The 16,302-nt window shown below is 42.3% G+C and overlaps 1 protein-coding gene across 1 annotated transcript in view; it reads right to left on the reverse strand.

Moving 5' to 3' along the window:
- Positions 1–934: 934 nt before the first annotated feature.
- Positions 935–16,302, reverse strand: part of RSU1 (Ras suppressor protein 1) — a 114,562-nt gene continuing 99,194 nt past the window's right edge. Inside the window, exon 9 of the mRNA XM_074865165.1 lies at positions 935–1,408. Within this exon, the coding sequence (XP_074721266.1) occupies positions 1,306–1,408 (103 nt within the window). The 3' untranslated portion in view covers positions 935–1,305. The remainder of the gene's footprint in view (positions 1,409–16,302) is intronic.

The raw sequence follows: 16,302 nt of genomic DNA on the forward strand, positions 1-16,302 counted from the left end.
TAATCCTAAATGCAATCGAGAGGCTGGTGCTGACAACAGTCTTCAGATACAAAACGGCTTTTGTAGAAAGTATCATTTTTAGCATGAGATACTGAAAACCTTTTCTTCTCCTCTTGAACACAAGAGGCCTGTTTCGGCAGTCTGGGCGTGTTTCCTGGCTTGCTGTCCAGATGGCAGCTGAAACTCGGCATGGGGTTGCTCAGGTATGAAATTCATGAAATTGGAAATCCAGGGCAGGAAAGTCCTGACATGAGCAATCTACGTATGAATATTTGTTCCTGCTCCTTGGGTTTCCTAGTTAGCTTTTCCTCTGCTAAGACTAAAATTGTTTGGAAATCACTGTCTGTAGATTTTATGTTTTTCTTCCACACTGGTAAGACCTGAAGCTATTTGAGATGTTAAACAATTTGCAGCTTCTGAGCTTGGTTGTGGTGCTGGTTTTGTACAGATAAATATAGAACCTGTGGCATTTTCAAAAGCCATTTGGAACAGCTCTTCAATACAAGCACTTTCAGCAGAGATTAAACACATTATTTGGGTTTTCTGCCTAAAAAAAAAAAAAATCACTTAAAAAATTGGCAGAAATACCATTTTCTTCAAATGAGAAAGTTCTCTTTCCCCAAATTGAGGCTGGCAATTGGCAGCTCTTTATAAAGACAGTTTTTTTTTTCTTCCCTCTCTCCCTTCCCCTACTCCTTGATTTCAAAATAACCTTCAAGGCAAAAAAGCAGGACATAGCAATGTAAAAAAGAAATAGAAACTGGTTAAAATCTTTCACTCCTTGAACAGAATGTTTTACATTTTAACTGACTTGTATCAGATAAAATGCTATCACATTCCTACACAAGAAATTAACGCATTGCAGGAAACTGGACACATACACTCCTCAAGGAATTCAATATTCAGAAGTCCTATTAAAGAAACTGAAACACAATACAAATAAAGACCTTTATTAAAATCACTTGGAATATTATATGAAATTCAATATTGTATAATATAGGTGCAAACCCCCTGATATTAACAGGACATGAAACATGTGAAGAGAGGACATTAATATGCATATAAATAGAAAAGCTAAAATGTGTTTGACAGTGTTATATTAAATGGCTACATAAATGTGACCATAATTAGGAGAATATGTAATTTTGTATTCCTTAAGCAGTATCTTCTAAAGCAGTATACATAGGAAATTGCTTTTACCTCTAGTGTCTGCTTTCTTATGAGTAACAGGAGATGCGTAGGAATATTATAGGCACATGCAAAAGCAATGTAAAAGGTATAAAAACAGAGGCAGAAGCCAGAGACTTATTTGTTCTTGGCTGCCAGAGGCTTACGGCTGATCTTCTTTGACTTGTCATTGTTCTTCTTTGGAGGTTCAGGATTCGCCTGCATGTGTCTGCCATAAAGACTGTAAGGAAGTGAGACAAAGAATATTTGTAATACAACCATTAAACATGGGCTTTTACTCTGCAGCATGTTAAACAATGCATCTAGTTACTAGAAATTAAAAAAGGAAGGTCATTATATTTATTTTGCCTCAACACACTGAATTTTCTATTAGATCTCACGCTGCAGTCCATATTAGGTTTTTCATGACTTACCAGGAGAGTAACATTGGGAAGAGCCGGCCTTTGGAGCAGTGAAGGAGCAATCAGTTCTGCCTTCAGAAACTGGCAACCTTTAGTCTGCAGTTATGGGATTAAGGCTCGGAAGGCTGCAAGGATGTGTATTCAAGTTGACAATGACAAAAATTGTGTTGAACTGGAGAGATAGAGTACCCACTTAGAGCAAAGTGAGCATCATCCCTAACCAAAAAACCCAAGGGCTTGATAATGTGACAGAGAGCAATGGTGTCACAGCCGCCTTTGCTGCTCACACATGATTGATAGTACTGGGACAGCTACCAACACATCAATGCCACATTAGTAAGTACCACTGATTAAATGTTGACAAAGTATCCTACAATTAAGATGGCTGGCATTCACAGCAAAGCTAAATAGACTACATGGCTGAGAGGATCTTGCTAAATATCACATAGTAATTAATAGATAATTTATGAGTAATCCTGATTAAACTAAATTAAAAACCTACCCAAAATAAACAGCTCAAACTTAACTTCCCTTATCGACAAAGAGTGCTTTCTGAAGACGTACTTTTTGGGGGTGTCAGTGCATCTAGAAGGGAACAGAGTCAAGCTTTGTTTCTGCTCATTCAGCTGTATAAACACTGGCAATGTTGACACCAATACTGGAATCCCTCTGAAAGGTGTCCCCTTGCAAATACTTGAGATTGATGCTGATGAGTGTCCACCCCAATCCCGTACTAGGCTGTTGGCAGTCAAGTCGGACACTAACTTCTACCACTTGATAGGAATTCTGCTACTGAAGAAGATAATGGCACCAGTTCCCAAAACAGCCTTCCTTGTGTCACTGCACCTCCACCTTTTTTTGGTGGACTTTGTCAAGAAACAGGACTTGGGATCAGTGGCTTGGGGCTGAGAAACTCTGAGTCTTCCTAGAATTGCCTTTTCATGTGCCAAATTCTGAGTGGGTAGCTGCCAGCACTGTCACCAACAGAACCCGGGTCCTGCATTTTCATGTGTCTGGGGCACACAGAAGGTCCCAGCTGTCGCAAGCGAGCTGCACTGGTCCATCACACACACCCTCACATGCACTCTCCCCTGCTGCAGTCCATGCATGTAGCTTGCATGTCTGCCCTGCAAACAAGGACCAGGTATAGATCCTTTTGCTACTCTTGCTTAATCATGTCAGAAGAGACTTAGTTACTCATGATATGTTGTAGCTTATCCAGAAAGCATGATCTCATATACAGTTCTGCAGTGGGTACCACCCTGAGTGTGTATCTCAGAGATAAAGTGACTATTTACAGTGACCTCTTCTGCTTTGCAGGCTGAAACTAATTTCAGCAGAGGATGGGCCCTCCTTCTTCTACAGGGTCTGGTGGACTATGTAGTCAACTGTATACAAGAGACATTGAACAAGGATGCAAACAGACAGAAATACTCTTGAATTACTGTGCTATAAGGCATGGCCATGGAGGGGCTATTTATGTCAGATACAGAGAGATTTCAGCTAAGACATACATTGCTCTCTACAGCTTCCTGAGGAGGTGAAGGGGAGAGGGAGGTGCTGATCTCTTCTCCCCGGTATCCTGTGACAGGACACATAGGAATGGTTCAAGGCTGTGCGAGGGAAGGTTTAGACTGGAGATTAGTAAGCATTTCTTTACCAAGAGGGTGGTCAAACACTGAAACAGGCTTCCTAGAGAGGTGGTCGATGCCCCAAGCCTGCCAGTGTTTAAGAGGCATTTGGACAATGACCTTAATAACATGCTTTAACTTGGTCAACCCTGAATTAACTTGGTTGGACTAGATGATTGTTGTAGGGCCCTTCCAACAGAAATATTCTATTCTATTCTATTCTATTCTATTCTATTCTATTCTATTCTATTCTATTCTATTCTATTCCTATGCTATGCTATGCTATGCTATGCTATGCTATGCTATGCTATGCTATCCTATGCTATCCTATCCTATCCTATCCTATCCTAATTCTATGCTATTCTATTCTATGTCAGGTTAAAAGACACCACCTGCTCTGAGTTTTATATTGCTGTATCTGGAAGATACTTCAACCCTGGGGTTCCTGGACTGCAGAATGGGATTAGAGCTTCTCATGGGGTGGGGTGGAAAGGCAGCACTTGCTTTCACCTCCTCAGCAGCTGCAGCTTTACATCATGCTGTTAAGCAGGCTGCTGTCAAGGTGCACTGTACCCAAAACAGCCTTGCTCAAGGAAAATACAACTGTAAACTACGACATCACTTCACCTTACTGAAATTTTATGTGTGGCATCACCTACTAGTCAACAAGGGATCAGATGCCATTTCCTGATGAATACAGAGAGCCCTGACCCTCTGTGATAACTGCATGCTTACTATTAGCTACAATACACATATTTTTCTTTTCATAAGAGATGCAGCCCCAACAGCACAAGGCTATATTATATCCAAGTATACAGTATGCGTACTAATCAAATATCCATCCTAAATAACTGTTCTGTTTTGGAAGGTGTTTAGTGAGTTGAGGGAGGGAAGATATGGAAGGAGATGTTTTAGAATCAGGAAATACTATCATTGTGGAAGAGCACAGAAGTGTCATTCAAGGAGGCTGTCCCATCAGAAACCAATCCAGGGTAGAAAAAGTCAGGGAATGATGTGTCAAAAATCAATGATATGCAGCGCAGCATTTGAACCACTGTCAGCAATAACTCTGTAACTCCAAGAAGTTAGCAACAGAGAAGTGGAAATGCATGCTCAAATCTGTGAATACCAACAGTTATTTAAATACTAAATTAACATTCAAGTTGGTTGTTGGCTCTAGAAAAATAATGCTATTCACAGTGGAATGTGAGGTTTTTTCCTGTAATAAGAAAGTCCCCATTTGGGACTTTAAGCATTGAATTAACAGAGAATCCACTGAGCCACTGTATCTGAGCACCAAAAAACTTAGCGGATGGGAACAGAAGTACCCTGTCACTGTCCTGTCTTCCACCTCCTGCTGCCCCACAGCTCCTCTGCACTGTTAGCACCAACTCAGAGAGAAGTATAATGTCTTTAGTGTTTTTCAGGTGTTACATACCCTTTTTTTGCTCAGGTTGGTTTAGGCTACACTTTTTTGCTTTGGAGACTGTATATGAATTTCCCTCTCAGATGACACTTCTGTCAATCATTCCGCTCTCATTTCCTGCCTTCTCAGTCCAAATGTTCAAGACTGTGGACTGGCAGAGCTCAGATTAGCAAACTCTTTCTGAAGTAAAAAGGTGTGGTGGGAATTCTACCGACTATACAGATGCTTTTGAAGTGCAGAGATTGAATATTGACAGTTTTGAATGAACTTCAGAGTTCTGGTAAAGTCTACTTGGGCAACACCTTTTTACTGCAAAATGAGGTCTAGCAGCCACGGCATGCATTAAGCAGTAAAAGTCCCAATTGACCTGTAAGTATTTTTGGTAGCAGTTTTTCTTTGATATCTGCTCCTTACGATATTCAGTGTTATTGGTGCTCCAGCAATTCCCTCTGCCCCATAGAAATACTGTGTTGGTAGTGGCAGATGTGCATGAGTTGCAGAGATCTGCAGCACTTTTACACTCTTTTTACTTATTCTCACGTCCAACCGCTTCTATTTGCACGTGCACTGAAGTTTAATCCAGGAAAATAAATTACTGGGTTTGAAATAAGCAAATCAAATACATCTACTTAGGTTTCTCTGGCAAAATTTCAAGGAATTTTCAGCTGCACATTGCTATCTCAACTGAAGATAAGTGCTTTACAATCTATCACAGCAGTCTGCTACGCAAAGAGCAAGGATCAGACATATTTAGATTATACAAGCCTTCACAGACAGGGACTCTCTCTTGTGTTTGCACACATCAAATACTAGAAGACATATGGTGTCACAACAACATTTAAATACAATAATGACTGTGATAATGCCTCTGGGACAGAATTTGCCTTCTGTTACACTAGGGAAAAGAGAATTCACAATTTTCAATGAACTTCTGGTATGACAACAGGCACCACTTTCATAGCTCACAAGTTAAAAAAAAACAAAAGAAAAAAAAACCTAATGGAGCAGATCCACATGGAGAAGTAACTGTCTGAATTACACGAGAATCTATAACCCTTTCGCCGTAATAGAAGTGGAGTTTACATATACAGTCCTTAATGATTTCGATGCCTACTGGAAGGATACAGCCACAGAAACCATAGCTTGCATGTCACCGTCTGTCAGCCAAGCTGTACTGTGTACATGCTCTTGCTCTGGCATCACTGCAAAGTCAAATATGTTAGGCAGAGACACTCGCGCAACGTTCTCAGCAGCGGAGGTCAGCCTAAGACATGCACACGGACAGTTATGCAGCTCAGCTGATGGATGGTAATGTACAAGGAGTTGGCACCTTGACATATCTACTTGTATGACTAGACCCTTAGCCAAGGCAGATGGTCTCCATAAACAGACAAGGGAATATTGAGGCAGATTGTGGCTACTGTGTCAACGTAGATTTGTGAGAGAAGTGCTGATAATACATTCACGGCAGCACCTTCACACTTGGTATTTTGGAACCTGTTCATGGGCCTGGTATAGCTCTGAGGAGGACACTACACACCGCTAACAGACCAAAATCTCAGCTGAAGAATAAAATCTGGAGTGCAAATAAATATTTGAGATGTTTACAGTTTGCAACAACAGTCAGAAGCTAGTTATTATAACCACAGTTCACAAACTGCTGAACCTTTGTAGACTTAGCAGCTGCAGTATTGCATGCAGTCTTCTCATTATGTTAAAGTGAGAGAGTAAATGCAAGACTGAAAATGCAGAAAGCCCTCAGATAAAGATTTCCAGTTGCTTTCTTTGCTTGTATATATTTTTCAAAGCAAATACCCCTCATGAACATAAATGTTTCTTTGTATGCAAATATAAACATAAACAAAATCTCCCTGCATTCTCTATCTGCCCCACTGGAAGTAACAAATGAGAGCACTATGGCTGCTGCAGCAAAACTAACAATATCAAGTGAGAAAGACGCTCATTAAACTTCATCATTCTGTCTACTTTAATGATGCTTTTACTTAATAAAAATTCCCTGAGCAGTTGCAAGGATATTAGGCAAGGTCTTTGGTTATGTATCAGGGGTCTAAGCTGTCACTAGCAAGCATGCAGTTCAGGAAGGGCATTCCCAAGAGGAAAGAGTGAATACAGCTTTCTTTTAATAAATTCAGAGAGAATCAATAACCACAGCCTGCCACATTACTTAAGCATTTAGGAAAGTAGGTGATCCTTCTAAATTAAACTACAAATTGCTAGATGTTGCATGGAGCCTTGTAACTTGAAAGCATACAGTCTTGCTACCAAAATCTCTGAATTTAAAAAAGAACCACAGTTAAAATTCATATAGTTCAAAAGAGCCATTTTCAAAAACCACCTTCAGCACAATTGCCTCCAATTTTTCTCTCTTGTACAACAAAACACGCACTAGCTGAAGGCTACATGCTCCCAGAGATGAAAAGAGTGAACTTGTGTAAGCTAGTGAACTACTGTAAAGAGTTGGATGCACACATTGATTTTCTCCATTTTAAGCATTTTGAAAGAGGATTTCAGGAATGAGCCACAAGAAATACACTGCTCTCACTTTATGTTTGTAATAGACCTACAGGGTGAGTATGCAGTATGAAAAGGATGCACACAGTTAAACATGATCCTGGAGAGATGCTACCTCCAGGTATATACCGTAACCTGAGAAACAAAGGTGAAACATTCCAGCGCTGCTAGCTTTTCCAAAAGCACGAGCTCAGGTTCAGGCAGGTATTTAAGGCTCAGAGGCAGCTTCAAGTGTGGGTATTTACAGTGACCTCAACAGGATGGTCCCCAGCCCCAGCTGCTGAAGCAGGAGAGAGGAAAGGCTAAATCAGTGGGAATATCACTAGAGACTCAAATCTGAAAGAAGCGCTTGCAAGACTGATACGTGCTGGCTACCCTGTATTAGTCACAATTCTCAAGCACTTACTGCAAGATGCGTTTGCACTGGCAGTTTTTGCATAGCTTATTGCTGCTCTGGTATTCCCTCTGAGTGACTGAGACTTTTCTCCTGTAGGAGCTGCTAACACATCACCTCCTCAAACTACATCTTCTCCCAGGAAGGGGACAGATACTGAGGTTTAATTTGCCAGTAATGTACCAGAGTGAGAAAATAGTGGGGGTTAAAATTACTTTGTAAATATCATATTATTTTTGTACTTTACCAATAATTTATTTTTATTCTCTGTGACATAAGTCAGATGATTTAAATAAACAGGAACATTGCATGGGTAAGTAAAATGAATTTCTGGTTTCCTTGCACACTCGGATGGCAAGCTGCAGTTTTAGGATTCTTAATAAGTAGAACAGACAAGAGTGACTCATTTTATTCAGCTAATTTTTTGCCCCTTGTTTGCGAGTGCTCTGAGAGCAGATGGCAGCAGTGTTGGAGATGTTCATCATCTGAAGCTCTCTGCAAGATTCTCCAAAAAACTCAGCTTTGGCCTGTCATCTGTCCTGTACCAGCTCACTCCTCACGCTCCAAAATGGAGGCAGCACTACTGGCTGGTTGAAGGGGGCAGGCGCTGGCGGTGCTCCGTGCCTGCTACGCTGCAAGAGCCTCTGGGCTACCAAACCTGCAGCTCTTAATACGGTGTAAAACTGCTCCAGTATTTTTAGGTCTGTAACGGTTTGTCTTCCTCTATTGCCCACTCACACTCTGGTATGCCTAATACTTCAAACTGCCCCAAATGTCCACACCCCAGAGCACAGCCCCAGTACACTCCGAAGTGTAACAACCTGAGATACTTTTCCATTTCCTCCACCTGCCCCAATAATCTTCATAACCCAAAGTTCCTGCAGACTTTGCCCTGGCATCACACTCCCTAATCCCCCAAAGTCCTGCACATTATCTTTCAAAGACACTTTCTGCACCACCAGAAATCCCTAATCCCCTCAAGTGCTTTCTGGGGTCTTCACCCTCAGAGGCACTCCACAGGGGAACTGATCACCTCTCCCCATCTTGGTTAGCTCTTTTTTGTAGTTAGTTTCATTTTTCAGAGCCCAAATTAGGTAAGAAGGAGAGGATTCAGTATAGGTGCCCATGTCACAGTCAGTGGAGATTTGGCTAATGAAGGCAGTGGAGTAGAGAGTTTTTTGGGTGGAGTAGAGAGTTTTTTGGGTGACCAAATAGAAGTGTCTGCTGTGAGATGCTTAGCTGCTGTACTCTGTTATAGATTTTCACCAACTACAGTGGCCAGTGGGCAGCTAGCTGACACGTAGACACTCACGTTTAGATATTTTTAAATGCTAGATGAAGTCTACCCAAAGCAACCACTCCCTCTCTGTTCCCACTTTGCATGCTCTCACAAGCTGTTAGCTACCCTACATTACAGACTCTGCTGAGTCATACAGTCCAAAGTTGACTTACTGCAAATTCCTGCCTAAAAACACTCCAAATCTCAATAAGCAAAAAAAAGTATTCTGCCAAATCCGTCCTGGAGCTCACTGTCTCAGTGACTGTGCAGAACGTACATCCTCCAAAATAAGCTCCCCCATCCCACGCGTCTCCTACTGGACACTTCACCATTCAATTTCCCACAGGGCTCTCTTCTGCCAGATCACTCACCCCCAAGCCTCTCCCCTTCACTTTTACTGTGCCATACACCTGAAGAAGAGAAAGACTCAACCTCTCTATGCCATGTCTCCCACCCTCTTTTGCTACAGGTTACTGTCAGAGATGGACCCTGACCAGATGGACTTCTGGCCTGAGCTCAGGAGCTCCTGGTGGTGCTCCTCACAATAGCATCATCAGTCCTGCTGTGATGACTCAGCAGTTGTAAAGGCAATACAGTCCAGTTGGACATATAAAGAGACACCTTGGGGGAGGCGTGTCTGTGTGGGGAGATCTGAGCAGAAGTAACTATGATTTACAAACACCTGCTCTCCTATTGGGCTGGCAATTGCTGGATAATTTTAATTCTGCAAGACACTTCTGCTCTTAAACTGGTTAATTTAATCCCTGCTTCTTTGAACTCACCATCTTGCATGTTAAGAAGAACTAATTTTTTTTTTTTCCCAGAAAGGAATTCCAAGTAGGTGTTAGGCATTTCTTTAATTAATATACAGTAATAAAAGAAAGCTTTCTCCTCATATTCTCTGAGGCTAGCAGCCTTTTGAAGCAAGTACTTTAAATGTGAGGCTTGTTAGGGGAGCACAGCTGGAAGCTCACAGAAACCCAGCAAAAGAAAAAGTCTTTTTTAAAGGAAAATGTACAAGCCAAGACTTGCAAAACTGGCTAATGACTTTGCATACCCAACTTGAAAGACCTTACAAGAAATTTGGCTTTGGCAGAGAGGGTTTTGAAAGCACATGGAACACTAGCATCTGCTTTCTTAAAATCGGACCTATCTAATACCCAGGGACCGCAACACTGAAAATCTCAGCCGTGCCACAAAGTCAGAGAGACACGCAAGCGGGACCTCCATGGAACTGTCATGAAGGTGGAAAGGAGAGGACACGCTTACGCTTATTTCTTTAAAAACAGAGACAAACACAAATTAGGATTTCATCTAGAAAATTTATTATGCTGATGAAACAACCCCCAGCTAGCCCTGTATAATGAGATGGCAGCCTGAGAGGACTAGGGAGAGAATGATTCATTTCTGCATTTCTGGACAGTCCTATCAGACTATCTCAATTATGCAGAATTTCTCACCTGGGACTTGCATCTTCAAGTGCATCCAGGAGGGCTGATCTTCCTTCTCATGCTTCATTTTCAATGGATCAGGGAGTGGTTCAGCCTACACGTGCAGACCAGTCCCTGGATCCACCCCAGGCACAGAGAAACTTCATAGGTCAGAACCTGAAGTTCTCACAGCTAAGAAATCTCACAGATTGCAGTGGAATATTTTTCCCCTTGTTTTCTTTCCAAAGATCAAATGGTGCTTTCCCACTTATGTATGACCAGAGAAACAATTTAGTGCCTGATACAGGCATCAGCTGTAAACCCTGAGGGCTGAGGCACCCCCTAGAACAAATGACATCCTCCACCTAATGAATCAAAAGGAATGAAGAGCCACAGAATCTGCATGAGCAGGCTCGGCTTCTTTGGCAGAAGCCAGCACAGGTGGCTGCAGAGAAAAATGCACCAGCAAGAAGGAAAAAGACTATTCCAGTGAGAAAGAAGTGTGTTCTGTTTACTGAAGACACCTTGTCTTTACGTATTTGTAATTCCATGAGCATGCAGTAGATAAATCAACAGTTTGCTCCATTTCACTAAAACATGTTGTTGGGACCATATTCAGGGCCACCTGCCTGCTCTCAGACTAACCCCGGACAGGCAGCGAACACAGTGCAGAAAACATACTGGCACACAGCACAGACACCTTCCTGGAGGCAGCCAAACACAGTCTTCTTCATTCTCATGTTATTTTAATGTTGTTGTCCACATGGAGTCCTTTGGGCTTAAGTAAACCAGTGCTCATTTTCCTTTCTGAATGTTACACTAAGGGGCTTGCTGCTCAGATAAATCTCCTTACATAATCTTTATTATTGATTTACTACATGCATTTTGCTGTGCACCTAATTAACATTAAAAAAAAGGAAAACAGAGGGTAAAAATAGCTAAGTGCAAGCCAAGGAACTTTCTTTAAGTTGTTCTACGTCTGGCAGGTATGTATTTCTTTTCCAGTAACTAGACAAAGTGTACCAATAAAATGTAGAGAGGGGACTCTGGGGAAATACTGATACGCAGAGTCTCTTTTTTTCTTTTTTTTTTTTTTTTAAGCAAAACTGAAGTGTCTGAGTTACTCTGAGCCTGCTCTGCTGCACACTGAGGATGACCGATTTCACTGGCAGCAGCAGGGAGAACATTCAGGGGACCGCAACTGTCCACACACAGGGTTTATACTGCTGCCCTGCTCTGCTGGGGTGGCTTACTCTGGGTGTCCCTCCCAGGGTGTCTACTTCCGCCATCTCTACCAGCTGCAGGGCCAGCTGCCTAGCAGCTCCTCAAAATAGACACAAAGACCGAACAGTGATGAGGGACATGGTGACACAGTGGGGAACTCAACCAACCTAACCCCCCACAAATCACCACTCCTGAGACCCTCAAAGGTGAAGGACTAAGCCCTGGTCCCACTGCACAACCCACTTGTGTGACCCAACACAAGAAACTCTTCCTGGAAGGCTGTGCAAGCTCTGGGGACCACTGTGTAAAGGGGGCATGGGACTTAGTGCGGGATGCTTAGGGGGAGTCTTGGGATTGAGCAAAAGTACTTAAGGATTATACAGGATTTATGAGATGCTTAGGGGAAGGACCAAGAGAGTGGAAGGGAGTGATCAAGGTGGATGGCAGAGAACAAGTGCAGAAAAATGGAGAGAGGACCAGGCAGGGAATAAATGAGGCTAATAGCATGCAAGCGGGAGCTGGTAAGAACACTCGTTTGACTAAGCTCTGTGACAAATCACCTCCACTTTGTCCTACCTAAACCCTGTTTCTCGATGTTTTCTGTGTGTGCTCTCTGTTCTGACAGCATGCATGCAGGACCCATCAGCAAAGTTCAAGCCAGACACTAGGATGGACCAAGTCCTGGATACTGGACCAAGGGTCTGGGGCTAGCATCCAGGGAGGCTGAGAGGCTGTATGGAAGCTGGTAAGACTGGGTCTGGGGGCATGATACTTGAAAAGCCAAGATGTGGGAGACAGGTACCAGAGGAATCCCTGGCATAGGGTTTTCCTTGAGCACTGATCCCTAGAAATGCAGTCTGGCTGTTGTTTGTCCTCTCTGTGTTTATGTGGCCATCTGTCCTCCCATCATGTTAATCTGTTCATGACTGGCCATGTGTGTGTATATATATACACACATGTTCTGAATTTGTAGTTAGCCTTGCTACTGTCAGGACAAGAGAACAGGAATACGGAGCAGCTGCTCACTGCCATCAGTGGAGGAAACCCCTGGCTCCTCCAGCCCACTGGATTTAGCTGCTCAAAAAGCACTACCAGGAAAAGGTTGAAGAAATGAGGAAACTCACTTCACCTTTCTGACACAAAGGACCACATCTGAAGTGCTACACATCACAGACAATCCAGCTTCACCCAGTCACCTGAGCTGGCTTTGTTTGACTCATGTTGGATGTACTTTTCAGAAAGACTGTTCCAGGGGAACCTTCTTGGACTGAATTTCTGAACATGCATAACAGGTCACTGTAAATATTGAATTTTGCCATCTTCCTCATGAAATCTCTTTCCAGTTCCCAAATACAACCCTTTCAACTACCCCCTAGCCAACATTGGCACAAAAATGCCAATGATGTTGATCTTCCAGACACTCTGATGAGTTGTGCTTAGACAGGTCCACATACATGCAAAGGAGCAAGGACATTCAAAGCCAATTTCAAAATCATTGTCACCGTTCATGTTAAAATGCTGGAATTTTGAAAGCCAGAGGTCAAGGACTTGGAAGCAAAAAATATCAATAAAATGGTTTTCCAGTTATAAACATCTACAGCAGAAGATCAAAGACGGTCACACAGATGCCATGTAATAAAATGATACAGACTATTCACACCATTTTCCAGCCAGTTTTGAACAAAGCATCACACCATTATTATTTGGCAAACAATTACTGGGTTTTAAGCAAATCACTGGCATTTTTCCATGGCTTTTACTGTGCCAACAAAGCTGTTCCAGAATCTTTTCAGGAGGGACCTATGTTATGTGGCAGCCAATAATCTTTATGGTAACACTGCAATGAAAATGTCGCTTACGGTAATGAGCAGAGATCATAAGTTAAGCCCCCAGCTACCTTTCTATTATTTTTCATTACAGTCTTTCTGGGTTTGTTATTCTTCAAGAGTACTCAGGGAATTACACCAAACTAGGCTCACTAGTCAGCTCTTCATTACTCAGACCACACTGAAAGTGAGCAATCAGCAAAGTGAACCAGCTCCTGAGGTAATAGAAGACAGTAACATTCGTTTGAATATTTACTATTTCTTTTTTAGCTTGTCCTCTTTCTTAAAGCTCTGTTCTGTAAAACAAACTTGCCTACTGTTGGAGGCAGTTCTGAAACAACAGGAAAATTGCAAAATATTTTTTCATACCATTAACACCTTGAGCAAAGGGTTGGGCTTCCTTTCGTCTACCAGAAACAAACTGTGATATACTCATGTTTTCCTGACAGCAGTGTTTTTCCCAGATTTGTGTTCCATAGCGCTGGATGAGATGGGTGAGACAAGAAGTCTCACTTGCTGTGTGAATCCTTGTCCCTGCTCCATTGCAGATTTTTACATTGGCTTCCTTCCCTCTTGCAAAGCAAGAAGCTGACCACCCCCCTTTGGAAAACAGCAGTTACATCAGCACAACTTCCCAAGTTGCTTTCAGTGTCTTTCAGTGCCCACAGTGTGAAGAACATAGAGCCTTTTGAAAGGATGTCTTTTCCCTGATGTCTGTCAAGATGAAATGGCAACACAGGGTCAGTCTGATTTTGATTTCAACAAAATCAATACAAGTTTTGCTTCTGATTTCAGTGGGTGCAAGGTTTGGCCTTTAATGTCATGTAATATATTCCTGACAACTGAAAATCCACTAGTGCTCACCATGCATCTCATCACAGCCTTCTTGGATATCACCTACATTTCTTATTTTAGCTCTCTCCTAAACAGAATGTCTTGGGAAGTGCAAAGACATCTAGATTACTTAAGAATTACAATAGAAGTTTCATAATAATTTGTATTGTGATTAGTGTTAGCAACTGAGGCATATCTTGGAAACAATGTAAAACCAAACATGGCTTTACGATGTCAATCAAACAGCACGTTCTTTGTTATTTAAATCATCTACACAGGGCCATCATTATCATCCATGCAAGCAAATAGGCAAACTGCACTTGCAGTACAGCTCACAAGCCCCAAACTATGCAGCAACATATGAACATCATCTAGGCTGGCTATGAACACTGGAGTGAAATTATGTCTTCTCATCAAATGCCAGTAATAGCTAGGGCCAATGAGTCACTCTGTAAACTTCTTAATGCACTCATTAACCAAAATAGTTTCTCTTACAAAGAAGGTGGGATTATGCATACCTACATGATCTGGTTTTGCTGGACATCTTTTTGCCGTAGGTAGGCAGCACTCCTCTGAAATCACTGGTGCTTACATACGCTCATGAGTTAGAGGAACAAATATGGAACTTTTACTTAAAAAGACAAGAACCGGTTTACTCGATCATCAGACATTTGCAAAAGGCACTGACGGGAGCCTTCAAGAGTGCAAAATAAACCAGTGGTTCCACCTGCTTCTGGGCAAGAGGAAAAGGAACATGGAATTGAAAGCACTGACTCAGTCTAAGTGCCACAGTAGCAATGAAGGCAGAAAGAGTGCAACAACAGGGAACCAAACCCCAAGCTGCGGTCTTGGGAGGATAAACTGCAGGACATCTACTCTGTGTCTTCTTAGAAATATGCTGGAAAACACATTGCAGGGAGGGTAAACATGGTCCTTGGACTACTGTCCTTACTTTCTGGTTCCTCAACACACAGGGTACCAACATGTTTGCCAAATCCCAGCCTATGCATGCAAGGTATCAAACAGGCACCCCCTGACTTGTGAAACCGTCCTAGTACTCCCCAAGCTTGCGGCACGGAGTGGATTTATAGGGAATGCAGGAGTGGGAAAAGCAAAGTGGCAAAAGATTTGTCAACAGCTGTCTGTCACCGAGAAAGCACTTCATTAGCCTGTCAATTGCACAGTGTCTAGGAGATACATTTATTGACAACTCACTGCCAATTGATCCAACATCTATATAAAGCTCTTCTTATGCAATGAGCTTGCTGACTCACATGACCATGAGATCTATAGAGAACTAATAGCTGTTCTAAGCCCCAAATTGCTCTGATTTCTAAACTCAATGAAACCAGAAGTGGTAAAATCTCACCAACATCTTGGCAGCTAGACCACATTCACTGCTTACAGCACAACATTTTAAAATGAGATTCATTTTTGATACACTTCATAGGTGGGGTATGAACTCACGGTGAATAAAAGTCCTTATACAAAACACCGTTCTTCACTTTTATGGGGATTTGTGCTTATGGGATTACTTTTGAAATACAGGGAGTCTGCATTTTCTACTTGCTCAATTTAGCATGGAAGTACCCAGTGGTGTTCAATTCTGTAAGCCAACCAACTGCTCTCTGTGGTCGGGTCCCTCAGCCTCTCATCGGGTTAGGATAATGCTGCAATGGCTAACTGATCCTGCAGTGGCTTTGACAACTGGCAGTCACTTCACACAGCCAGCAGCATTCCTGCAGTGCACATGCTCCTAACCCTTGCTTGCTTTGCTTTGTACTACCTGTTTTACCACTTCATGATAAGGCAGCATCAAAGACAGCAGGAGTAACCTATTCTGGCATCTCCATCTGGCACTATATATCAGACTTGTGTTGCTCTGGTGGATTAGTTTCAGATCCCTGTTGGCAGATCAAAGACAGCAATAATAACCGCAAATCAATCCCTCTTTAGGGCCTAAAACATCTCCCTCACACAGGATGCCTCATTTCTTCACCACCCCAGAGACCTTATAAATACCAACTTTGCCTAGACACAACAGTTGTATGCAGGTACTCAGGCCCTGGAGAATTTGGCACTGTCTTTTCGGCTGCTTTCTCCTATTCACTGACAAACACAACCAGCAGCATCAGTA

The sequence above is a fragment of the Strix uralensis genome, chromosome 1 (assembly GCF_047716275.1).
Source record: "Strix uralensis isolate ZFMK-TIS-50842 chromosome 1, bStrUra1, whole genome shotgun sequence".
In the NCBI taxonomy this organism is placed as follows: Eukaryota; Metazoa; Chordata; class Aves; order Strigiformes; family Strigidae; genus Strix; species Strix uralensis.